The 26618-nt window shown below is 45.3% G+C and overlaps 1 protein-coding gene across 3 annotated transcripts in view; it reads right to left on the reverse strand.

Annotated features, from left to right (window-relative positions):
• Positions 1-26618, reverse strand: part of pan2 (poly(A) specific ribonuclease subunit PAN2) — a 231809-nt gene that overhangs the window by 139916 nt on the left and 65275 nt on the right. For all 3 annotated transcript variants that reach the window (XM_072494068.1, XM_072494070.1, XM_072494069.1), the window contains exons 15-20: positions 24264-24362; positions 13615-13688; positions 8219-8360; positions 6394-6531; positions 5301-5360; positions 4040-4130 (exon numbers count right to left, since the gene is read on the reverse strand). In XM_072494068.1, the coding sequence (XP_072350169.1) occupies positions 4040-4130; positions 5301-5360; positions 6394-6531; positions 8219-8360; positions 13615-13688; positions 24264-24362 (604 nt within the window). The remainder of the gene's footprint in view (positions 1-4039; positions 4131-5300; positions 5361-6393; positions 6532-8218; positions 8361-13614; positions 13689-24263; positions 24363-26618) is intronic.

Genomic DNA, 26618 nt, shown 5'->3' on the forward strand with positions numbered 1-26618 from the left:
AATCGCTTATTGTCATAAGTAGGCTTCAAATGAAGTTACTGTGAAAAGCCCCTAGTCGCCACATTCCGGCGCCTGTTCGGGGAGGCTGGAACGAGAAAGCATATTATGAGGAACACATGGAATGAATTAGGCACAGAGGTAAGAGACCCACTTTATTGTTTCAACAGAAAAGACATTAAACAGGTCATCGATATAGACCTGCTTGGCTAATTGGCTTTCTATGTAATATTAATAAAGGAGGGATTTAAAAAAAGTCAGGGTGAGAAGATGGAGATCGAAGAGTAAGTAGAAAAAAACATTAATGAAACAGTCCTTTTTAAACAGTTGACAAACAAAATGCTTCAATAAGTGTTCAAAACCATCTATGATGGCAGAGAACTCCAATCAATAGCAACTTTTTTGTGTTTTTAAATTTTTTCCAGTTAAGGACAATTTAGCATGGCCAATCGACCTACCCTACACATTTTTGGGTTGTGGGGGTGAGACCCACACAGACACGGAGACATTGTGCAAACTACACATGGACAGTGACCCACGGACAGTGACCCAGGGCCGCGATCGAACCTGGGTCCTCGGCGCCGTGAGGCAGCAGTGCACCTTTTAAGCAAGCAGCGACATAAGAAAATACTATTTCTTTATGTAGCACATCCTGATTGCCTGATGCTCATCTGTTTTCGGTATTAGTCTGCGGCGAGTTGAATGAGCCAAATATACAGTGGAAAAACAGGAGCACAACTGTTTCCAGGTAAAATGGCTAACTCCCGATTTAAATTGGCTAACTCCCGATTTAAAATGGCGAACGGCAAAGGCTGATGGGAAAGTCAGCCAACAGGACACAAACGAGCAGCTGCAGGTTGAGTGTGTATTTACCTCTGGAAAGGCCAGACAAGATCGATACCAGCAACCATCAGCATAACAAAACACCAGCCGTCTGCATATTAATGAGCAATCCCCGGGAACAATGAGCAACATTTAGATACATAAAGCCAACCCAGACTCCTCGGCGCCAGCAGAAGCCTACACAAAGGGAGGTGAACGACCACCTCAGGACCGCCCATCAATCAGGGAACCGCTCCAGCATTGGAGAAAATCGAACCAAGTGATTGGGACAAAGTCCAGTCACTTGGAACCAGGTACAGGGTCCGCCCCGAAAGGCGGGAAGCCCTTGGGGACTATAAGAATAGAGACCAAGTTCAAATCATTCTTCTTGACCGGGTCACTCAGCAACCCGAACCAACCCTTGACAGTGACCGGTTCAGCCGCCGCCGATATCCAGTAAGTCTTACTTCAACGCTCGCTACGAGATAGGCGCTCCTAGCTACCAATCTGTACCAACTTCGAATCCCGCAGGCTCAGAACCCGAACGAAAGGCCATTTGTTTCCCTGACCTTGTGGGCCAGTTCCAAGTTAAGTATTGGCCTGTTAGCTGTAGAAGTAGCTTAGACGTAGAATTTGTACATGAGTAGTGATTACTGTGTATAATAAATGTGCTTTGATTTAAATCTTACGAAGCGGTGTATTGGATTATTGATCATTACTCGGACTTGAACCACGTAGCGTATCATAAAGATACCTGGCGACTCAAGAGCAAAGGTGATAAAACAGAGCAATTAAACTAAGGCAAAAGTTAGCAACACAACCTACTTATGTTATCTTACCAACAACATGCCAGATGAAACACCATAAACTGAATTACTTCATAATTCAACAGACACTGCCCATAGTTGTCAGTGGTCATGCAATTAAATTAAAACTACCGAAAAATAGTTTTTAAAGAGAAACTTCGTGCTTCAAATGCAAGGTGGTGGTGGCACCTTAATTTAAAGCATTTTTAAAAATGTATTTACGGGATGTGGGCGTCGCTGGCTCGGCCAGCATTTATTGCCCATCCCGAATTGCCCTGGAGAAGGTGGTGGTGAGCTGCCTTCTGGAACCGCTGGAGTCCCTGTGGTGTAGGTACACCCAGGGTGCTGTTAGGAACGGAGTTCCAGAAATTTGACGCAGCGACAGTGAAGGAAGTTTACAAGTAGGGATGGTGAGTGACTTGGAGGGGAACCTCCAGATAGTCGTGTTCCCATGAGTCTGCTGTCCTTGTCCTTCTAGATGGTAGCGGTTGTGGGTTTGGAAGGTGCTGCCTATGGAACCTTGGTGAGTCACAGCAGTGCATCTTGCCACATTGTTCGTCATTGGTGGAGGGAGACAATATTTGTGGAAGGGCTGCCAGTCGAACAGGATGGTGTCAAGCTTCTTGTGTTGTTGGAGCTGCACTCATCTAGGCAAGTGGAGAGTATTCCACCAAAGCTACGACTTGTGCCTTCTAGATGGTGGACAGATTTCAGGGAGTCAGGAGGTGAGTTACTCACCACAGGATTCCAAGCCTCTGACTTGCTCTTGTGGCCATGATATTTATATGGCTGGGTCCAATGGTAACCCCCAAGATGTTAATAGTGGGGGATTCAGCGATGGTAATGCCATTGAATGTCAGGGGGCAATGTTTAAATTCTCTCTTGTTGGTGATGACACTCGTGTAGCATGAATTTTACTTGCCACATGTTCAGTTTAAGCCTGGATATTGCCCAGGTCGTGCTGCATTTGGACCTGGACTGCTTCATTATCGGAGTCGTGAACAGTGCTAAACATTATGCAGTCATCAGCAAACATGCGCACTTCTTTTTTAAAAAAACAAATAAATTTAGAGTACCCAAATCATTTTTGTTTTTCCAATTATAGGACAATTAGCGTGGCCAATCTACCTAACCTGCACATCTTTGGGATTGTGGGGGTGAGATCCACGCAGACATGGGGAGAATGTGGAAATTCCACATGGACGGTGACCCGGAGCCGGGATCGAACCCAGGTTCTTTTGTTGGCTCCCTTACCGCTTGTCACAGGCCCAGTCAGCAGCTATGTCCTTTAGGACTTGGCCAGTTTGGTCTGTGATGATGCTCCTGAGCCACTCCCCACCTAGAGCATATTTTGCATCATTGTCACCCTCAGTGCTTCCTGCAAGTGGCGTTCAACGTGAAGGAGTACTGATCTATTGACTGAGGGGCAAGGGGGTATGTGGTAATCAGTAGGAGATTTCCTTGTCCATGTTTGATCTGATGCCATGAGACTTCATGGGTTTCGAGTCGATGTTACGAACTCACTGGGCAATTCCCTCCTGACTGTACACCACTGTGCCACTACCTTTGCTGGCATGTGTTATGAAGTCTCTGTTCACTCCCCACCCCGCATCAGTTTTCTCTCCTTCTCCCTGAAGCTAGCAACTCATCCTGGACTACAATTGTACAGCTGTCCTGGCTGTCCTCCTACACCTCACCTAATTAGTCATTCTTCATGAGAGGTTAGTCAACAGCAATGAGGACCCTAGATGATTTTCTAGTACTTTGGCCCATATGGTGGCACAGTGGTTGGTGCTGTTGCTTTGCAGCACCAAGGACCCGGGTTTGATTCCTGGCTTGGGTCACTGTCTGTGCGGAGTCTGCACGTTCGCCCCGTGTCTACGTGGATTTCCTCCGGGTGTTCCGGTTTCCTCCCACAAGTCCCGAAAGACGTGCTGTTAGGTGAATTGGACATTCTGAATTCTCCCTCTGTGACCCGAACAGGCACCGGAATGTGGCGACGAGGGGCTTTTCTCAGTAACGTCATTGCAGTGTTAATGTAAGCCTACTTGTGACACTAATAAAGATTATTATTAGGTGCTGAAGTTATTTGTAGCAATCCCTTCTGCTTCCCTCATTGGTGTCAGATCTTGGGATATTTTTGGTCTATACAGTTCAGCATTATGTTGTACAGTGCCATTAATCACTGAAGCATCATAGAGCATCTCTGTATTATATGGTTACCAGGCAGGAAGTCCCACTTTCTCTCGCCACATTAATACATCTCTTGTTAGGGGTCAACCAGCTAACTGCAACATGCAAAGCATTACCCAAACAATGTTGTGAGCGTGGAATGAGTTTGAGTTTCTTCCAGATAATCCTATGGTTCTCCAGTTCGTAATTCATGATTTGATAATTCAATAAATGTTACCTACTGGTTAAGTCGTACTTGGAATTCAGATTCCGTCTAGCGTAATATAGAATACAGGGAATCTTCCAACTCAAGTCAAACTGCACAGCTTCACACTGCAAAAATAAAATGCCAATTTTAAATAAATTCCAATTTCAACAGAATTCTCACTGGCCTACCATTTAAAAGAATTTGCCTCTTTAGATTCCCACATGACAGGTGCTGGCACTCTTGTCTAAGCGGTGTCAGGTGAGCTCCTCAACAGGCCTTTTGCCAACATTATTCTGTAACCTCCTGTCGGGTGATGTCTGACAATGATTCTCTCTGTCTGGAAGGTTGTTGGCCCCCGTTTTTAATCTCAACACCTTCACCCTCCCACTTCCAATCAACTAATTAATAGTGGGAATTATACATGGGACCAGTGCACACACCTGCATTCCTTTAGTCTGGCAAAACTCACTGGGATGCCTAGTATACTAATACAGAGACTAATACAGAGTGGCCTTTTCTCTGCATGTTGAAGTTGCTGACTACACCCATTTCCCTGCAGTGACCACAACCTGAAACTCTATGTGGAGTTATGGGTTGGTCATTACTGTAGTGGCACTTAGCAGTAATATTGATATAGCCAGTTTGTTTCCATTAGACTAGACGACCAACGTATGTGGTGGGATCATTATTTATTATAACCTATATTTTTTGTTTTAAAATATTTTTATTAGGGTATTTGCAATTTTTATAATAATAACAATAACAGCAACATAAACATGGTACAATAAACATTTCCACCACATCACAATCTTCACACACCCCAACCATAAACAGCAGTCCCCCCCCCCCCCCCCGCCCTGGAATACTGCTTCTGCTGACATTTTAATTTTCCCCGAGAAAGTCGACGAACGGCTGCCACCTCCGGGTGAACCCGACCATTGACCCTCTTAAGGCGAACTTTATCTTCCCGAGACTGAGAAACCCAGCCTCGTCACTAACCCAGGTCTCTGCACTCGGGAGCTTCGAGTCCCTCCACATTAATCATATCCGTCTCCGGGCTACCAGGGAGGCAAAGGCCAAAACGTCGATTATAATCTATATTTACATAACTTATGGAGAAACATTTTTTCTGACCTATACTGAAGGAAAATTGCAAAACATACATGAAGAATGAATTTCAAATGTTGCTACAAATAGAGGATAGCAGAATTTGCCCTTCCTCCTTCCCTTTCCTTCCCCCTCAACATGGTTTCAATACCATCATTAAAAAGATAAAGTCACTTCGAATTTATTACCTTGTCAACTGGTTCTATGAGAAAGTCATTAAACAGATACCACTGTTTGTGAGTGACACCCTGAAACATAAATGTACTGCATGAGATACACATGTTAAATGCTCGATTAAGGCAGCAGTTTTCAAACATTACTGCGTAGGGGAAATCCTGGCATATATCAACACATTTCCAGGGACCCCTGAACAAAATCCAAAAGGCAGTGTCAATTACCCAAAGGAAAACAGTGCAATTATTGCAGAGAATATTATTGATATACAACAGAAAGGGTATGCTAGCAAGTCATTCTTGTCTCCGGTGTACGTTCCCTCGGCCGCAGAAAAATACTTTTCACTGTACTTCGGTACGTGACAATAAATCAAATCAAACCAAAATCAATGAATACAGGAATCCGATATCCTCAGTGATGCAGACTTGAGTCCAAGGAAAGAAATAATTTTAAAAACATTAAATTAAAAAAAAATATTGGTCTGAAGTGATGATGGGGGTTCAGTGCTAAAACCTTGCCAAATACCAAATTATGACCGTTAAAAATGGAACAGTTCTCTTACATTTTACAACTGGCAACTGCCATTTGACAACCCCCATCTCTGCTCATTGAAATCTCTCATAAGGTTTTAAGATTCTTTCATTGTCCAGCGTTTTGGAAGGACAGTGGACAGCTGTTTTGAGACAAGGTCAACTGATAGTCTGCCAAGATCTTGAATGATGCATCTTATAGTACTTAACTGCTTTACAGTTTGTAAACTTGATTTTTCCCCCTCTAATGAGGCAGTTGTGCTAACAGCATCACTTACAATAGGTTAGAACTGACCACTCTCATTGTAGGTATAGAAGACAAAAACATTGTGGCAGAAAAGGAAGGAAATCTTCCTGACTCTTTCAAATAGCCACCATGAATTGAGATACCCATCCATAAAAACAAACCTGACTACAGCTTTTGGTAGCTATAATTTTAAGGCGGTGTAGGGATTGGAGGATGAATGAGTGTTCGGAAGAAGTTTACTTGCAATTCCATTCCAGCATAATTTTAAGTAGAAACTATGTATGAATTATAGAAGAAATGTTTGGATCCAAATCCTGAATCATACTGTACCTCCTTCCGCTGATGATATGTTTCCCCAACCTTAATATGAGCCACAAGATTGCCACCAGTTCGAGGATCTAAAATGTGGGCCACTGTCACCACAAGATCATACAAGTAAGTGTTTTCCTCATCTTCTGAAGAGCTCAGCTGCAGAACAGGACCAAAGTAAACAGTAAGCCACCTTAGGCTGCTCAAATGGCAATGGAAACAGGAACTAGACCAAGAAACTATTCAGTGAAGACATGCAGAGTTAGCTCGTCAGAAGCTTGTGATATCTTACTATCATTTGTGAGATTGTTAGTGAAAATAATTAGTGAGCATTCAGTGGCTGCACAGAGTAGATGGTGGCTGTGTAAAAGCATTCAAGACAAATGGAACCTTAAAGGAGAGTTGGAAAACCCAGAAGCGGATCCATGTTAAAACCGTGGAGATGAAGCGTTGTTTGAAAGGACAGTTGGAAAACCTGGAGATGGATTCTTGATGAAAAACAAAGCTGATGGAAAACATTGCTTGAAAGAAGTTTTAAAAGCACGCATTTTGGAAAGTGGAGTTTGGAAACACTTGTTGGACAATCATCTGGGGGGGGAAATTGGAGGCGAAATCCACAAAAGATCAATCGAGTGGCATCTGCCAGTTGGTTTCAGAGTGGGGTGTGATCCTTTAAATCTACGTACAATTGTGAAGCTAAGGGGAGTGTGGAGTATTGTATTCTAATCAAACTTTTCATGTTTAATGAATCATAGAATCCCTACAATGTAGGAGGCCATTCGGCCCATCGTGTCTGCACCGATTCTTGGAAAGAGCACCCTACTTGGGCTCATGCCCCTACCCTATCCCCATAACCCAGTAATCCACAGCCAACCGTTTTTTGGGCAATTTAGCACAGTCAATCCACCTAACCTGAACATCTTTGGACTGTGGGAGGAAACCAGAGCGCCCGGAAGAAACCCACGCTGACACGGGGAGAAAGTGCAAACTCCGCAGTCAAACGAGGCTGGAATTAAGCCCGGATCCCTAACGCTGAGGTAGCAGTGCTAACCACTGTGCCACCCTTAATTGCAGTCCTGCGACTCTGTTCCTTCACGTTTACTTAAGAAAGTAAAACACTACGGTTGTCTGAGCCAGGGCTTGATTCTAGGGCCTTCTCTTTCAGAACGGAGAAGGATGAGGAGTGACTTGACAGAGGTTTATAAGATGATCAGGGGAATAGATAGAGTAGACAGTCAGAGACTTTTTCCCCGGGTGGAACAAACCATTACAAGGGGACATAAATTTAAGGTGAATGGTGGAAGATATAGGAGGGATATCAGAGGTTGGTTCTTTACCCAGAGAGTAGTGGGGGCATGGAATGCACTGCCTGTGGAAGTAGTTGAGTCGGAAACATTAGGGACCTTCAAGCAGCTATTGGATAGGGACATGGATTTCAGTAGAATGATATAGTGTAGATTAATTTGTTCTTAATCGAGGACAAAAGTTTGGCACAACATCGTGGGCCGAAGGGCCTGTTCTGTGCTGTATTTTTCTATGTTCTATCTGGGATTGTAACAAAGAGGGCATGAGATGATTATTTGAATATAAACAATGTGCAGGGGATATGGGGAAAATGCAGGAGAATGGCACTAAGTCAGAATGCTCATTTGGAGATCCGGTGCAGACATGATGGGCTGAATGGCATTCTTCTGCAGCATAACAATTCTGTGAACCCACTGTACCACCACCTGATTTAATTTTGGATTACCTTTCAGATCTGCACTAAAAATGTGGATATCAGAATCAATCCATCTAGGTTTGAAAAGATACATCAAGCAATCAAAGCCTAGAAATAGTTACATACGCCTTCATTTTCAGTCCAGTTTGTGACTTCCAGCTCTTTATTTTTAGTTAGTTTCATCTTGATAGAACATGGGATCCATATATTTTTCAGTTCCTCAATTGATGTATAGAAGCTCAGGCCTTCTGCATTACAAAGCGCTTCCCTGGGAAAAAAAATATGTGCCTCTGCTTGTAAACAGAACTTTATATTACTATCTGTCAACAGTTAGATGAAACACAGCAGTTTTTTCCTTTAGGTGTTGGGATATGTTGGAAATCCTTTGAAATTAAATTAAAAAAATTCCAAGTTTTATTCCAAGTCAATAGGGCAGCACGGTAGCACAAGTGGCTAGCAGTGTGGCTTCACAGCGCCAGGGTCCCAGGTTCGATTCTCCGCTGGGTCACTGTCTGTGCGGAGTCTCCATGTTCTCCCCGTGTGTGCGTGGGTTTCCTCCGGGTGCTCCGGTTTCCTCCCACAGTCAAAAGACGTGCAGGTTAGGTGGATTGGCCATGCTAAATTGCCCTTAGTGTCCAATAAGGTTAGGAGGGGTTATTGAGTTTTGGGGATAGGGTGGAAGTGAGGACTCGATGGGCCGAATGGCCTCCTTCTGCACTGTATGTTCTATGTTTAAGTGGGGATTGATCGTCCCACGAAACAAGTGTGATATTTTGTGTTTGCATTGACAGATAAAGTCTTTAGTCAGCTTTGCAAATGTTACAAATATCATACAAGTTAAGGTAATCATGTGCTATTTTATTTATACCATAATTGTGCAGTTTCAGATATCATAGTTGGAAAAGGGTTCCGGTGACGAGGATGTGCTGAGCAGATGCCTGCAAGGTGGCTCTCCTCCAAAGAACTCGAAAATAGGCACTTCAGCCTGCAAAAATCGGACAAAAACATCCCCTCACCCTCAACAATAAGACGACTAGAAGAAATGCCGGGAAGCAACAGCACCAGAGGCCGCAAAGAAACAAAAAACTGTGGTAGGCAAGGCACCCCACAACTAACGCCTCCCTCTCCCACCTTTGCTATTTCTTTTGTTGGGGCCGACACAAGTAAAACCCTGTAAATACACAAGACAAAACAAGGCGCCAATGAAACACCTAAATAGCAGAGGGGGAGGAGGGGGGGGGGGGGGGATTATTCCTATGTAAATATATATTCTTTTTGCAAACTCGATGAAAAAACGCAAAACTCTCAATAAAGATATTTTTTGAAATAGTTGGAAAAGTAACTACCGTTTCTTCCCTTTGAAAAGTAGTGCTTAACCTGATAAATTAAAAGAGAATGATACAACTTTGGATGAGACACAACTTTGGATGAGACAATAAAATAAACTGGAATTTCTTTTTCAAAACTTCATTTTGATACAGTTGAATAGTTCCTCAGATCAGAGAGAGATACGTTGGCTTTGCTCAGAAGGTGTAGAGTTCCGTTCTGTCGAGAATTCTTGGCTCAAAAGGCACTGTGCTCTCTCCAGCAGAGTGACGACCAGAACACCAATCAACAGTCTGCTGTTGCAGTTGAAATCTTCAGATCATTAAAACCAGTCACCCGAGGATGTGTTATCACCGAGTGGCAGAAGGTGGGGGAAGTGTTGCCCCACAAGGTTTAGTGCTGGGACCACTGCTATTTACATTCACATCAACGATTTGGACTTTGCAATCAAAATATAATTTCTCACTAAACGATTTGTTTCTTGGGGGTTGGTTTGCAGGATTGAAGGAGCTGGAAGCGAAGTATGGGCTGGAGCAGGGGGAAATATTTAGATACATGCAGGTGAGGGATTGAGTTCCAGAGTCAGGAGGTCATGTTGCAGCTGTACAGAACTCTGGTACGGCCGCATTTGGAGTATTGCGTACAGTTCTGGTCACCGCATTATAGGAAGGACGTGGAGGCTTTGGAGCGGGTGCAGAGGAGATTTACCAGGATGTTGCCTGGTATGGAGGGAAAATCTTATGAGGAAAGGCTGATGGACTTGAGGTTGTTTTCGTTGGAGAGAAGAAGGTTAAGAGGAGACTTAATAGAGGCATACAAAATGATCAGGGGGTTGGATAGGGTGGACAGTGAGAGCCTTCATGGAAATGGCTGGCACGAGGGGACATAACTTTAAACTGAGAGGTAATAGATATAGGACAGAGGTCAGAGGTAGGTTCTTTACGCAAAGAGTAGTGAGGCCGTGGAATGCCCTACCTGCTACAGTAGTGAACTCGCCAACATTGAGGGCATTTAAAAGTTTATTGGATAAACATATGGATGATAATGGCATAGTGTAGGTTAGATGGCTTTTGTTTTGGTGCAACATCGTGGGCCGAAGGGCCTGTACTGCGCTGTATTGTTCTATGTTCTGGTGTGAGGTGCTCCGGAGGGTGAACGCCTCCACCTTGTGTGCGAGGTTGGGGCTGATACAGCTGAAGGTGGTATACAGAGCGCACCTCACGAGGGCAAGGATGAGCCGGCTTTTTGAGGGGGTAGAAGATGTGTGTGAGCGTTGCGGGGGGGGGGGGGGGGCGGCCGCAAACCACGTTCATATGTTTTGGTCCTGTCCAAAGCTGGAGGATTACTGGAAGGAGGTGTTTAGGGTAATCTCTAAAGTGGTGCATGTGAAACTGGACCCGGGCCCTCGGGAGGCCATATTCGGGGTGTCAGGCCAGCCGGGGTTGGAAACGCACGCGGAGACAGATGTTGTAGCCTCGTTGATCACCCGAAGGTGTATCCTGTTAGGGTGGAGATCAACCTCTCCACCCTGTGCCCTGGCGTGGCAGGGGGACCTGCTGGAATTCTTGACGCTTGAAAAAGTCAAATCTGAACTGAGGGGAAGGATGGAGGGGTTCTACAATTCATGGGCGTTATTCATTATGCACTTTCGAGAATTGGATCACATCGAACATTAGGGGGTCGGGGGTTGTGTGTGTTAATGGTGACTATGGGTGATTCCTGATTCCTCTTTGTCATTTGTTTATGTTAACATGTGGGCTAATGTCTGGGGTTTGGTGGGAGGATGGGATTGTTGTTATTGATATGGGATTGACATTACATTCGTTACTGATTATTGTTTATTGTTGGGTGTAAATTTGGGGGAAAATGTGAAAAAGGAGGAAAATAGAAAAAAAAAATTTATAAAACTAAATTTATTGGGGATGGGATAGTTGATACCAAGAACTGCAACAAATTACAGGTGGAGCAGTAAGAAAATAGAACTCTCTACCACAGTGCTCAAAGCACATAGTACAGATGTATTTAAGGGAAAGTTGGACAAGCTTTTGGGTGCAAAGGGAATAGACGGTTATAATCGACGGGCAGCACGGTAGTATTGTGGATAGCACAATTGCTTCACAGCTCCAGGGTGCCAGGTTTGATTCCCCGCCTTGGGTCACTGTCTGTGCGGAGTCTGCACATCCTCCCCGTGTGTGCATGGGTTTCCTCTAGGTGTTCCGGTTTCCTCCCACAGTCCAAAGATGTGCAGGTTAGGTGGATTGGCCGTGATAAATTGCCCTTAGTGTCCAAAATTGCCCTTAGTGTTGGGTTGGGTGGGGTTACTGGGTTATGGGGATAGGGTGGAGGTGTGGACCTTGGGTAGGTTGCTCTTTCCAAGAGCCGGTGCGGACTCGATGGGCCGAATGGCCTCCTTCTGCACTGTAAATTCTATGATGATAATGGTAGATTTAGATGAGAAAAGATGGGGAGGAGGCTCAAGTGGAACATAAACACCAGTGTGGACTAGTTGTGCCGAATGACCGGTTTCTGGGCTGGCTATCCTATGTGAACATTGCTCCATAATCCTCAAACACTGTTCACTAGAATTCTCAATGGCGATTCGATTATTATTTTGTTAAATGTTTGCTAAAATTCTGAAAGCCTTTGTGTATAGCTTTTAAACTAAGTACATTTGTACGGTCTAACAAGCTCTATATAACACAGATTTTGGGTGAAAAAAAGCAATTAGGGGCTGGATAGGGGCATAACAGGTTAGAATATTCATTCACCATGGCCAAGAGGGGAAAATGTGGGCTTTTGTGTGCATCATTTCCCATTGACTGGGTAATTTATTTATATTACAGTATAATAAACTAATTGGAATGTGGGGATGGATGACAGACTAGTGGTTCAATGCTCAGTTGCATTGGATCCAGAGGCAGGAGTTCAAATACCACCAGGCAGCCGGGGAATTTAAATTTAGTTAATTAAATAAATCTGGGATTTTTAAAAAACGAGGCGTAATGGTGACCATTAAACAACCGCATTGTTATAAAAAGCCATCAAATTCACTAATGTTCTTTCGGGATGGAAGCCTGCTGTGCTTACCCGGTCTGATCTATATTGATTGCAGACCCACAGCAACATGGTTGATTTTTAACTGCCCTCTGAAATGGCCAAGTGAACTGCTCAGTTGTACTCAAGACAGTGGCTCACCACCACCTTCTCAAGAACAATTCGGGATGAACAATAAATATTGGCCTTGCCAGTGATGCCTACATCCTCCGAATGAATTAATAGAAAATTGTGCACACATGCGGCTTTCCCAAGGTTATTGAATAGAAGTTCAATCCGGGCAAATGCGAGGTGATGCATTTTGGAAGATCTAATTCAAGAGCGGACTATACGGTCAATGGAAGAGTCCTGGGGAAAATTGATGTACAGAGAGATCTGGGAGTTCAGGTCCATTGTACCCTGAAGGTGGCAACGCAGGTCGATACGAGTGGTCAAGAAGGCATACGTCATGCTTTCCTTCATCGGAAGGGGTATTGAGTACAAGAGTTGGCGGGTCATGTTCCAGTTGTATAAGACTTTGGTTCTGCCACATTTGGAATACTGCGTACAGTTCTGGTCGCCACATTACCAAAAGGATGTGGATGCTTTGGAGAAGGTGCAGAGGAGGTTCACCAGGATGTTGCCTGGTATGGAGGGTGCTAGCTATGAAGAGAGGTTGAGTAGATTAGGATTATTTTCATTAGAAAGACGGAGGTTGAGGGGGGACCTGATTGAGGTCGACAAAATTATGAGAGGTATAGACAGGGTGGATAGCAAGAAGCTTTTTCCCCAGAGTGGGGGACTCAATTACAAGGGGTCACGAGTTCAAGGTCAGAGGGGAAAAGTTTCAGGGAGATATGCGTGGAAAGTTCTTTACGCAGAGGGTGGTGGGTGCCTGGAACGCATTGCCGGCGAAGGTGGTAGAGGCGGGTATGATAGCGTCATTTAAGATATATCCAGACAGATACATGAATGGGCAGGGAACAGAGGGATACAGATCCTTAGAAAATAGGCAACAGGTTTAGATAGAGGATCTGGATCGGCGCAGGCTTGGAGGGCCGAAGGGCCTGTTCCTGTGCTGTAATTTTTCTTTGTTCTATTTGAAGCCACATTAAAAACAAGCTTATCGCTCAGGCTGAAAGGGCTAAAAGAAGAAAACCTACCATTCTGTTGGGTTATTTTCTTTCATTTTCATTGCTTCCAAATCTTCCTTCCTCATCTTGTTGTGCAACTCATACTGTCACAAAATAAAGCACATCGCCAGAGGATATTAATATTCACAAACACTGTAAGCCACCAGCATTTATTGTATTTAAACTATCCCCATCCGAGACTTCCGGTGGCAATATGTAGGTGGAGGTCGCACGTTGCGTGGCTTCTGCAGAGCTTTGTTTTTTTTGGCCCTTTCCGCCTAGATTTTGGGGAGAGTTTTCTATGATTGATTGTTAGAAAAGTTGCAGCAACCAAAGGATGTCAAAATCCCAGATAAAGAATCCGGGAATAAAGGGAGCAAGCAATAGTCCGCCGGCGAGCTCAGTGGGAAGTTCAGTGTGAGGAAAGATGGCGGGAGCAAGCTCGCTGTGGGGTATGCATAACAGTGGGTGAACTGGCCGAAGTAATGGCAGGAGAGTTTGAGCGGCTGTTTTCCAAGCACTTTGGGGATTCTGTGCTGAAAGTATACTCATAGGCTGCTAATAATAGAGCCCAGCATTGGACCCGAGCTGAAGCTATGGGAGGAATGGCCTTATCCACTCCAAAAAAAGCCCAACAGGGGTTTGTGGTATCCATAAACGTATTGATGGAACTTCTTCATTCCAAGGATTACAGCTAATCCCTCTTTTTCGATTTGAGAATAGGTTCTTTCAGCATTGCTCAAGAATCCTTGAGGCACAGGCCTATCTCCGCCATCTTCCACCTGATGCAATTAAACTGTTCCGATTCCGTAAGGAGACACATCACAGGTAAAAATAATCTCTTTTGATGGGTCAAAATGAACTGGATGACTGCAAAGATAGTTTAAAGGCTTCTTTCTGATGCTCTCTCCAATACCACCTCTACCTTCAGGAATGTGTGTAGGGGTGCCAACATTTTTGAAAGATTGGGAATAAATCTTGCGCAAAGAGACATTGATAGGATGCAGAGCTGGGCCGAAAAATGGCAGATGGAGTTTAACCCTGATAAGTGCGAGGTGATTCATTTTGGTAGAAAAAATTTGAATGCGGACTACAGGGTCAACGGCAGGGTTCTGAGGAATGTGGAGGGACAGAGAGATCTTGGGGTTCATGTCCACAGATCTCTGAAGGTTGCCACTCAAGTGGATAGAGCCGTGAAGAAGGCCTATAGTGTGTTAGCGTTTATTAACAGGGGGCTTGAGTTTAAGAGCCGCGGGGTTATGCTGCAACTGTACATGACCCTGGTGAGACCACATTTCACCGAATTTTTATCATAGAATTTACAGTGCAGAAGGAGGCCATTCGGCCCATCGAGTCTGCACCAGCTCTTGGAAAGAGCACCCTACCCAAGGTCAACACCTCCACCCTATCCCCATAACCCAGTAACCCCACCCAACACTACGGGCAATTTTGGACACTAAGGGCAATTTATCATGGCCAATCCACCTAACCTGCACATCTTTGGACTGTGGGAGGAAACCGGAGCACCCGGAGGAAACCCACGCACACACGGGGAGGATGTGCAGACTCCGCACAGACAGTGACCCAAGCCAGAATCGAACCTGGGACCCCGGAGTTGTGAAGCAATTGTGCTATCCACAATGCTACCGTGCTGCCCAGTAGTGGGCGCAGTTCTGGTCACCTCATTATAGGAATGATGTGGAGATGCCGGCGTTGGACTGGGGTGAGCACAGTAAGAAGTCTTACAACACCAGGTTAAAGTCCAACAGGTTTGTTTCGAATCACTAGCTTTCGGAGCGCTGCTCCTTCCTCAGGTGAATCACCTGAGGAAGGAGCAGGGCTCCGAAAGCTAGTGATTCAAAACAAACCTGGTGGACTTTAACCTGGTGTTGCAAGACTTCTTACTGTCATTATAGGAAGGATGTGGGAGCATTGGAAATGGTGCAAAGGAGATTTACCAGGATGCTGCCTGGTTTGCAGGATAGGTCTTATGAGGAAAGGTTGAGGGAGCTAGGGCTTTTCTCTTTGGAGCGGAGGAGGATGAGAGGCGACTTTATTAATAGAGGTTTATAAGATGATGAGGGGGATAGATAGAGTGGACGTTCAGAGACTATTTCCTCGGGTGGATGTAGCTGTTACGAGGGGGCATAACTATAAGATTCAGGGTGGGAGATATAGGAGGGAAGTCCGAGGTAGGTTCTTTACTCAGAGAGTGGTTAGGGTGTGGAATGGACTGCCTGCTGTGATAGTGGAGTCGGACACTTTAGGAGCTTTCAAGCGGTTATTGGATAGGCACATGGAGCACACCAGAATGACAGGGAGTGAGATAGCTTGATCTTGGTTTCAGACAATACTCGGCACAACATCGAGGGCCGAAGGGCCTGTTCTGTGCTGTACTGTTCTATGTTCTGTAATTCACCATTCCGAAACAATTCTGACATATTTTGGGAGCCAGTGCTTCCTTAATTGCTTTTATCTTCTCCTCATAAGAGTGCAGCCCTTGGGCGTCTACTCTAAAGTACGCCACGAGCCTGCGATGTACACTTTTCCCCTTTTTAGGTTTCTTTTTTTTTTAAATTTAGAGTACCCATTTCATTTTTTCCAATTTAGCGTGGCCAATTCACCTACCCTGCACATCTTTTGGGTTGAGGGTGAAACTCCACACGGACAGTGACCCAGGGCCAGGATCGAGCCTGGATCCTCAGCGCCGTGAGGCAGCAGTGCTAACCACTGCACCACTGTGCCACCCTTCTTAAATCTTTTTACAACTTCCAAGATTTTCTAGGTCTCCTCTTCGGAAGCTTCTGTAATCAGTACATCTAGATAAACAACCACCTTTGGTAGCTCCTGTAGTAAGCTTTCCATCGTGCGCAAGCTGATGAAGGATTTGGGATCTGGGTTTCCTCCATTTTGTGCAGCTCACAACAGAACAGACTCCATCCTGGGCAGCATATGAGATTGGACACAGTTTAGAAAGCTTTCCTCATCTTCCCTGCGCACTCCCAGACATAATTCAGGGTCATCTGACAATGCTTCTTGCTTGTCAACATTTGTCCCATTCGCCTTTCACAACATCTCAGATAATAAACATGCGCCTCCACTTGCAATAACAGAAATCATTGTGCAGGAGGTACCACTATTATACAACACTCTGTGCATCATGGGCAGTTACCATATTATCTGTTGTCTTAAAAGTAAAAGACTCAATGCTGTTTCCAAAGTTGCCGTAAAACCGCTGCCATAAAACTGGCTGGGGCCTCATAGCAAGCTAGTTGCTAACAAGATCTGAGACATTGTTTCTTCAGGAGTCTAGGTGGTTGGTTTCAGCCTGGTATAGGGGTGGCAGCCATAAAATCCTCCTCTCTAGAATGAAGGAGTTTCAGGCTAACAAACGTTTGGGGATGTGATCTCTTATCAATTCAAAAGGTCACAGGAAACTCCCTGAACAATAACAACAATCAAATACTTGTTAGCGAAAGACAAGGATACAGAATAGTGCCCGGGGTAAGGGGGAATGTTACAACGGTGCTAAAAGTGTATATAATCTCTGCTCCCGCGTTTGTATGCCGAGGTGAGTTTGGCTGACTACTCGCGTGAAGGATGGGCAAACATTTTCTCCCAACTGTTTTAAGATCTTCAATAAAGCCTATGAACAGAATTCTACGCCTGATCCTTGTCTGCTTTTTTGAGTATAACAGTTGGTGAAAGGAGTGAGATATCTTTTTAAAGTCACTGGACGGTGGTCACGAGAGTGTTGGACCATGATGTTTAGCTTCTTGATAAATTGCCCAATACAGCTACTTTGACCATTCTGCCTGAAGTCCTTGGAATAACCAGACTACAGTATGAAACAACCCACAGGCAAAATTGAATTATAAGGATCAGTGTGTGTTCCGTTCACATAGTTTTACATTATAAGGTTAGACTTTGTTTCAGAGCATATGTTTAGAGATTCAATTTAGAGTATAAGATTATATGTCAACAATATTTCTGAACGTTTAAGCGTGAAAATACTGAAGGTATTGACTCTGTCCTAAATTAAGTTGCCTGAAACGAGATACAGGAGATTGTTGGCCAATTGAACCCAGTAGAGTCAGACAGATTGATTGAGCACAGCAACCCGGGTATCTCGGTTCAGGATCAACATGAACAGACAGTCCCCGGGAAACCTGACAACAGTACCAGGGAGCAATACTGACAATTGAGGTATCGCTGTATGTCGATGATGTCTCAAAAGGACGAAAAGGTCACGGGAATTTACTGAGTTGACAAGCCTCAGGTGTTATCCAAAATGTCCAAAAGAAAAAACTAAAATGCCAAGCTGCTGTGGTAAAGTTAGGCTGGAAGGAAACTGAGCCAGTTATTGATCAAGTGGTGTATATGGATTTCAATAAAGCGTTTGATAAGGTTTCCCACGGTAGGCTATTGCAGAAAATACGGAGGCATGGGATTCAGGGTGATTTAGCAGTTTGGATCAGAAATTGGCTAGCTGGAAGAAGACAAAGGGTGGTGGTTGATGGGAAATGTTCAGACTGGAGTCCAGTTACTAGTGGTGTACCACAAGGATCTGTTTTGGGGCCACTGCTGTTTGTCATTTTTATAAATGACCTGGAGGAGGCCACAGAAGGATGGGTGAGTAAATTTGCAGATGACACTAAAGTCGGTGGAGTTGTGGACAGTGCGGAAGGATGTTACAAGTTACAGAGGGACATAGATAAGCTGCAGAGCTGGGCTGAGAGGTGGCAAATGGAGTTTAATGCAGAAAAGTGTGAGGTGATTCATTTTGGAAGGAATAACAGGAAGACAGAGTACTGGGCTAATGGTAAGATTCTTGGTAGTGTGGATGAGCAGAGCGATCTCGGTGTCCATGTACATAGATCCCTGAAAGTTGCCACCCAGGTTGAGAGGGTTGTTAAGAAGGCGTACGGTGTGTTAGCTTTTATTGGTAGAGGGATTGAGTTTCGGAGCCATGAGGTCATGTTGCAGCTGTACAAAACTCTGGTGCGGCCGCATTTGGAGTATTGCGTGCAATTCTGGTCGCCGCATTATAGGTAGGATGTAGAAACATTGGAAAGGGTGCAGAGGAGATTTACCAGAATGTTGCCTGATATGGAGGGAAGATCTTATGAGGGAAGGCTGAGGGACTTGAGGCTATTTTCGTTAGAGAGAAGAAGGTTAAGAGGTGACTTAATTGAGGCATACAAGATGATCAGAGGATCAGATAGGGTGGACAGTGAGAGCCTTTTTCCTCGGATGGTGATGTCTAGCACGAGGGGACACAGCTTTAAATTGAAGGGAGATAGATATAGGACAGGTGTCAGAGGTAGGTTCTTTACTCAGAGAGTAGTAAGGGCGTGGAATGCCCTGCCTGCAACAGTAGTGGACTCGCCAACACTAAGGGCATTCAAATGGTCATTGGATAGACATATGGACGATAAGGGAATAGTGTAGATGGGCTTTAGAGTGGTTTCACAGGTCGGCGCAACAGCGAGGGCCGAAGGGCCTGTACTGCGCTGTAATGTTCTATGTTCTGAGTAAATTAGTGCAAATACACGAATACTCCCGAACCGTTTGATTTATTTCCAAGCAAGCACCAGAGGACATATAAAGGTCCAGATGGGTCACCTCAGTTGGCCTCTGGGTACCTGGACCCACCTTCAAACAGACTTTACCAGCCCTTCACCCCGAAGTGGAAGATTCTCCCACGTGTTAATAGACCCGTTTACCCGCTGGGTAGAGGCTTTCCCCACCCGGACAAATGCGGCAGAACCTGCGGCTAAGATCTTAGCCACAAACTGTTACCCCGATGGGAGTGCCCCACCAAATAGACTCAGATTAGGGTTCCCATTTCAACGGAAAACGATGAAACAAGCTCTGAAAACTTGAGTACAACAGAGATTCCACATTCCCTCTTTGGACACGGTCAACTATTAAAACAACCCTCAAAGCTCTTGGTTTCTGCCTCAGGGACCTATGGACCTGATCCACCTCCGGGCCCTTGTCCAGCACCTTCCCGTCCACCAACCGGGCTAGCATCCTCGCAACATAGCCCATTGCACTCGTTCCCTCCACTCCCTCCAGGAGACCCACAATCCACAGATTTTGCTGCCTGGACCTGTTTTCCTGCTCCTCCACCTTTGCTCGCAGCATCTTACACATGTCCCCCAGGGTCGCCATCTCCACATCCAGCGTCACAACCTGGTCAGACACCACTTTGTCCACCTCCTGGATCGTCACCCCCTGCACTTCCAGGCTCTTCTCCACCCGTTCCAAATTCCCGCGAAGAGGTGCCACTGCCCCCTCAATTTCCTTGGACCAGCCACTTCGCTGCTGTCGGAATTAGTCCTTAATGAAGCTCATCAACTGCTCCATTGGCAGCTTCCCAGTTGCCAATGACCCTTCACCCTCCGCCATGTTTGAAATTGATGCTGCGTCATGAGTCTCCTCCAACTCTTTAGTCAGGGCTCTCAGTATCTTCTGTCGAGCTTGTAACCGGCAGACGTGCACATCCGGGGGAGACCTAATCCCACTCCACTCTCCGCACAACCTTTCTGCTGAAATTCCCCAAAGTTCGGGAAAAAGGGGCCAAAACCAACACCTTCAAGCAGGAGCCACCCTGTGTGCGACCACTCACTCCATGACCGCCACTCTGATACAGCTTTGCCAGTATGACCAGATGGCAGGGCTAGATGTTTTATGTAACAAACTCCCACTATTGAAATTTCGTCCCCTCGGCAACCTGTTGTCAAGCATGTACCATGCCAATTAGCCACTAAATGAGGTGCTCCAAAAGGAGTCATTTTCTTTCTTCATCACCAAAGTCTGCACAAATTAAGCACAACATTGCAACAGCAACTAAACTACAAAGAGTACTTTGTTGGTTTTAAAGCACTCAATGATTTAGGAGCCCAGCCCGTGTGCAAAAGACGAGGCTGAGGCATTTGCAACAATCCTCAGCCAGAAGTGCCGAGTGGATGATCTGTCTCAGTCTCCTCCGGAGGTCCCCAGCATCACAGATGTCAGTCTTCGGCCAATACGGTTCACTCCACGTGATATCAAGAAATAGCACAGTACAGGCCCTTCGGCCCACGATGTTGTGCCAAACTAGTCTGAAACTAAGATCAAATCAACCTCCTCCCAATCATTCTAGTGCACTCCATATGCCTATCCAATAACCGCTTGAAAGTTCCTAAAGTGTCCGACTCCACTACCATAGCTGGGAGTGCGTTCCACGTCCCAACCACTCTCGGAGTAAAGAACCTACCTCTGACATCCCTCCTATATCTCCCACCATGAACCTTATAGTTATGCCCCCGTGTAACAGCTACATCCACCCGAGGAAAAAGTCACTGAACGTCCACTCTATCTATCCCTCATCATCTTATACATCTCAATTAAGTCACCTCTCATCCTCCTCTGCTCCAATGAGAAAAGCCCTAGCTCCCTCAACCTTTCCTCATAAGACCTACCCTCCAATCCAGGCAGCATCCTGGTAAATCTCCTTTGCACCCTTTCCAATGCTTCCAATCCTTCCTATAGTGAGGTGAGCAGAACTGCACACAATACTCCAAATGTGGTCTAACCAAGGTCTTGAACAGTTGCAGCATAACCTCACGGCTCTTAAACTCAATCCCCCTGTTAATTAATGCTAACACACTATAGGCTTTCTTCACGGCTCTATCCACTTGGGTGGCAACTTTCAGAGATCTGTGGACATGAACTCCGAGATCTCTCTGCTCCTCCACATTCTTCAGAACCCTGCCGTTAACCCTGTAATTCGCATTCAAATTTGTCCTACCACAATGAATCACCTTACACTTATCAGGGTTAAACTCCATCTGCCATTTTTCAGCCCAGTTCTGCATCCTATCACTGTCTCTTTGCCGCCTACAACAGCCCTCCACCTCATCCACTACTCCACCAATCTTGGTGTCATCAGCAAATTTACTAACCCAACCTTCAGCCCCCTCCTCCAAGTCATTGATAAAAATCACAAATAGCAGAGGACCCAGCACTGATCCCTGTGGTACACCGCTGGTGACTGGGGTCCAGGATGAAAATTTACCATCTACCACCACCCTCTGTCTTCTATGTGATAGCCAGTTACTGATCCAATCGGCCAAATTTCCCTCTATGCCATGCGTCCTTACTTTCTGCATGAGCCAACCATGGGGCACCTTATCAAACGCCTTACTAAAATCCATGTATACGACATCAACTGCTCTACCTTGATCTATGTACTTAGTTACCTCCTCAAAGAATACAATCAAACTTGTGAGGCAAGACTTACCCCTCACAAATCCGTGCTGACTGAAATGAAAAATGAAATGAAAATCGCTTATTGTCACAAGTAGGCTTCAAATGAAGTTACTGTGAAAAGCCCCTAGTCGCCACATCCCAGCGCCTGTTCGGGGAGGCTGGGAATTGAATCGTGCTGCTGCCCTGCCTGGGTCTGCTTTAAAAGCCAGCTCTTTAGCCCTGTGCTAAACCAGACCCTGGACTATCCTGGATTAAGCTGTATCTTTCCAAATGATCATAAACCCTATCCCTCAGGACCCTTTCCAATAATTTACCTGTGGCCGAAGTGAGACTAACCAGCCTATAATTCCCAGGGTTATACCTATTCCCTTTCTTGAACAAGGGGTCAACATTCACCTCTCTCCAGTCTTCTGGCACTATTCCTGTAGACAGTGAGGACATAAAGATCAAAGCCAAAGGCTCTGCAATCTCATCCCTCGCCGCCCAAAGAATCCTGGGATATATCCCATCAGGCCCAGGGGACTTATCTCTCCTCAGGCTTCTCAAAATTTCTCACACATCTTCCTTCCGAATATCTACCTCCTCTAGCCTACCAGCCTGTATCGCACTATCCTCCTCAACAACATGGCCTCTCTCCTTTCGAACACTGAAGAAAAGAACAGTTGAAGGCACTGGATATGGCAAAGGTTATGGGACCTGACAATACCCCGGCAATAGTACTGAAGACTTGTGCTCCAGAACTTGCCGCACCCCTAGCCAAGCTGTTCCAGTACAGCTACAACACTGGCATCTATCCGGTAATGTGGAAAATTGCCCAGGTGTGTCCTGTGCACAAGAAGCAGGACAAATCCAACCCTGCCAATTGCCGCCCTATCAGTCTACTCTCCATCATCAGTAAAGTGATGGAAGGAGTCATCAACAGTGCTATCATGTGGCACTTACTCAGCAATATCCTGCTCACGGACACTCAGTTTGGGTTCAGCCAGGGTCACTCAGCTCCTGACCTCATTACAGCCTTGGTTCAAACATGGACAACAGAGCTGAATGCCAGAGGTGAGGTGAGAGTGACTGTCCCTGACATCAAGGCAGACCGAGTATGGCATCAAGGAGTCCTGGATCTTCCCGGCTGTCCATAGCTTTTTAAAAGTTTTTTTAATTTAGAAGGTTCAATTCCCGGCTTGGGTCACTGTCTGTGCGGAGTCTGCACGTTCTCCCCGTGTCTGCTTGGGTTTCCTCCGGGTGCTCCGGTTTCCTCCCACAAGTCCCGAAAGACATGCTGTTAGGTGAATTGGACATTCTGAATTCTCCCTCTGTGTACCTCAACAGGCTCCGGAATGTGGCAACTAGGGGCTTTTCACAGTAACTTCATTGCAGTGTTAATGTAAGCCTACTTGTGACAATAAAGATTCTTCTTCTTCTTCTTCGCTAAACTGGAGTCGATGGGAATCAGGGGGAAACTCTCCGCTGGTTGGAGTCATACCCGGCACAGAGGAAGATGGTTGTGGTGGTTGGAGGTCAATCATCTCAGCTCCAGGACATCACTGCAGGAGTTCCTCAGGACAGTGTCCTGGGCCCCACCATCTTCAGCTGCTTCATCAATGACCTCCCTTCCAAGTGGGGATGTTTGTGGATGACTGCACAATGTTCAGCACCATTCGCGACTCCTCAATAAAGCAGTCCGTGTCTAAATGCAGCAAGACCTGGGCAACATCCAGGCTCGGGCTGACAAGTGACAAGTTACATTCGCACCACACAAGTGCCAGGCAATGACCATCTTCTCCAAGAGAGGATCTAACCACCGCCCCAAGAGAGGATCTAACCACCGCCCCAAGAGAGGATCTAACCACCGCCCCTTGACATTCAATGGCATTACCATCGCTGAATCCCCCACAATCAACATCCTGGGAGTTGGACTGAACTGGACCCGACCATATTAATACCGTGGCTACCAGGACAGGTCAAAGGCTGGGAGTCCTACAGCGATTAACTCACCTCCTGACCACCCAAAGCCTGTCCACCATCTACAAGGCACAAGTCAGGACTGTAACGGAATACTCTCCATTTGCCTGGATGAGTGCAGCTCCAACAACACTCAAGAAGCTCGGCACCATCGCTCCCCAACAGCACAATGGGTGTACCTACTGCAGCGGTTCAAGAAGGCAACTCACCGTCACCTTCTGAAGGGCAACTAGGGATGGGCAATAAATGCCCATGACTAGCAATGCCCACATCCCGTAAAATTAATTAAAAAAAAAAAAACTTTGGGACACCCTGAGACTGTGAATAGGTGCTATATAAATGCACAACATTTAATCTCATGAGAGAGAATTTCTTTCCCAAATGGGATATAAACACTCATTTTAGCAGCTGTATAAAGTGCGTAATTTTGAAATAATAACAATTAATTCCGCTTTACAAACCTCAGCTTGGCATTTCCAGAATTCAGCTTCCTTTCTGCTGTTAACTTCACAATTAATAACAAGAACATCAGGTAAGCATCGAATATTCCTGGTTTGAACCTGGAAGCAAATACAATAGCCAATCAACATTGGAAGTTTAATTCAGTTCTGATGAAAGATCATCAAGCCGAGATATTGTTGGTTTCTCTCTTCACAGATGCTGCCAGACCTGCTGAATATTTCCAGCATTTTCTGTTTTTATTTCGTAATAGGCTGATTTGTGACAATTTGTGACACGGTACACAAGACATTTTTTGATGCAGTGCCACAAGATAGCACCAAGGTGTGTTCTTAACACGGCAAACAGGTTTGAATATCAACATGCAAAATCCTTCAATGTCAGGCGGTAAGAATGGGAGAGACCACTGGTCAGCCATGCTTGATGCAAGTGGCGTCCCTCAAGCTGTCAGCCTCTGGTGACAGGCTCACAATCTGATCCAGGAAAAACCTCATGATGGAAACAGATGAAAGTTTGCCTAGTGCGTCACTAGGTGCAGGAAGTGAAACAACAAGATAGCACAATAGTGATGTGAAAATCGCACAGTTGCCACTTCATTCAAAGGCCAGAACCATCCTGCGCACACGTAATCCAAGGTTACTTCACACTGTTGCTCGTGAACAAGGCAGCCAACGTCTTGGAATCAATCATCATTTTAAGCACACGCCCCTGCTTCATTCGAATGTAAAATATACCAGATGTCTTGACAAATTGTAAACTAAAGTAATCAATCAAGCAATTTGGACTTTTGACTCTTTAAATTTGTAACAATGCTGAAAGTACACAGCTTTGTTTTCATTTCTGCAAGATTCCAATTTAAATGCCCCAAATCTTTCCATTAAGTACATGAATGAGAAGTCAACATTTCCTGTATTTCTTGGCCAATACAATCCAATTTACACATTCTTACCAATTCTACGGCAAGCAGTGGAACAGGCAAACAAGACCTCAGTTTAATATCTTATCCAAAATATGGTATCGGACAACAGAACATTCCCTCAGTACAGACCTTTGGAGTGTCAGGGGAGATGGGTGGCATATGATCCTCGAGACTTGAGTACTGCTTTTAATTTGTTATGGAATTAAAAATTAAACTTTATGATCGCTATCCCAAGATTCTTGTGGCATGACATCAGTGAGTGTGCCGTACAATCATTCGAAGAAAATGTTCATTATATCATTTAAAATTTAACCTTCCATTGTAAACCTACCAATCAAAAGTACAGGTTATGGAAGTTGCCAAGGACACTAACACAATGCATGCTTCACAGGACAATCTTTGACAGGAAGATTTTGAACATCTTCACAGTCATGTCTTGCTGTACAACAGCCTATTACTGCACACACCAGAGTTACAGCAGAAATGCCAGAGTTGTACTGAAATATATTGAAAACAGTTTTTACACAGCAAGTGGTGAGGATCTGGAATCTGCTGCCTGAGTGTGGTGGAGGCATATTCAATCAAGACATTCAAATTGAAGTTGCATTATCACAGAACGGTTACAGCACAGAAGGAGGCCATGCAGTCTGTCATGTCTGTGATGGCCCACTGAAGGAGAAATTTGCCTAGTTCTACTTCCCCCGCCTTTTCAAACAAAGAACAAAGAAAAATTACAGCACAGGAACAGGCCCTTCGACCCTCCAAGCCTCCAGATCCTCGATCTAAAACTGTTGCCTATTTTCTCAGGATCTATATCCCTCTGCTCCCTGCCCATTCATGTATCTGCCTCGATACATCTTAAATGACGCTATCGTACCCGTCTCTACCACCTCCGCCGGCAATGCGTTCCAAGCACCCACCACCCTCTGCGTAAAGAACTTTCCACGCACATCTCCCTTAAACTTTTCCCCTCTCACCTTGAACTCGTGACCCCCAGTAATTGAGTCCCCCACTCTGGGAAAAAGCTTCTTGCTATCCACCCTGTCTATACCTCTCATGATTTTGTAGACCTCAATGAGGTCCCCCCTCAACCTCCTTTCTAATGAAAATAATCCTAATCTACTCAACCTTTTTCATAGCTAGCGCCCTCCATACCAGGCAACATCCTGGTGAACCTCCTCTGCACCTTCTCCAAAGCATCCACATCCTTCTGGTAATGTGGCGACCAGAACTGTACGCAGTATTCCAAATGTGGCCGAACCAAAGTCTTATATAACTGTAACATGACCTGCCAACTCTTGTAACTCTATACCCCTTCCGATGAAGGAAAGCATGCCGTATGCCTTCTTGACCACTCTATCGACCTGCACAGCTATTTTCAGGGTACAATGGACCTGAACACCCAGATCTCCCTGTACATCAATTTTCCCCAGGGCGC

This window comes from Scyliorhinus torazame, chromosome X (genome assembly GCF_047496885.1).
Source record: "Scyliorhinus torazame isolate Kashiwa2021f chromosome X, sScyTor2.1, whole genome shotgun sequence".
Lineage (NCBI taxonomy): Eukaryota > Metazoa > Chordata > Chondrichthyes > Carcharhiniformes > Scyliorhinidae > Scyliorhinus > Scyliorhinus torazame.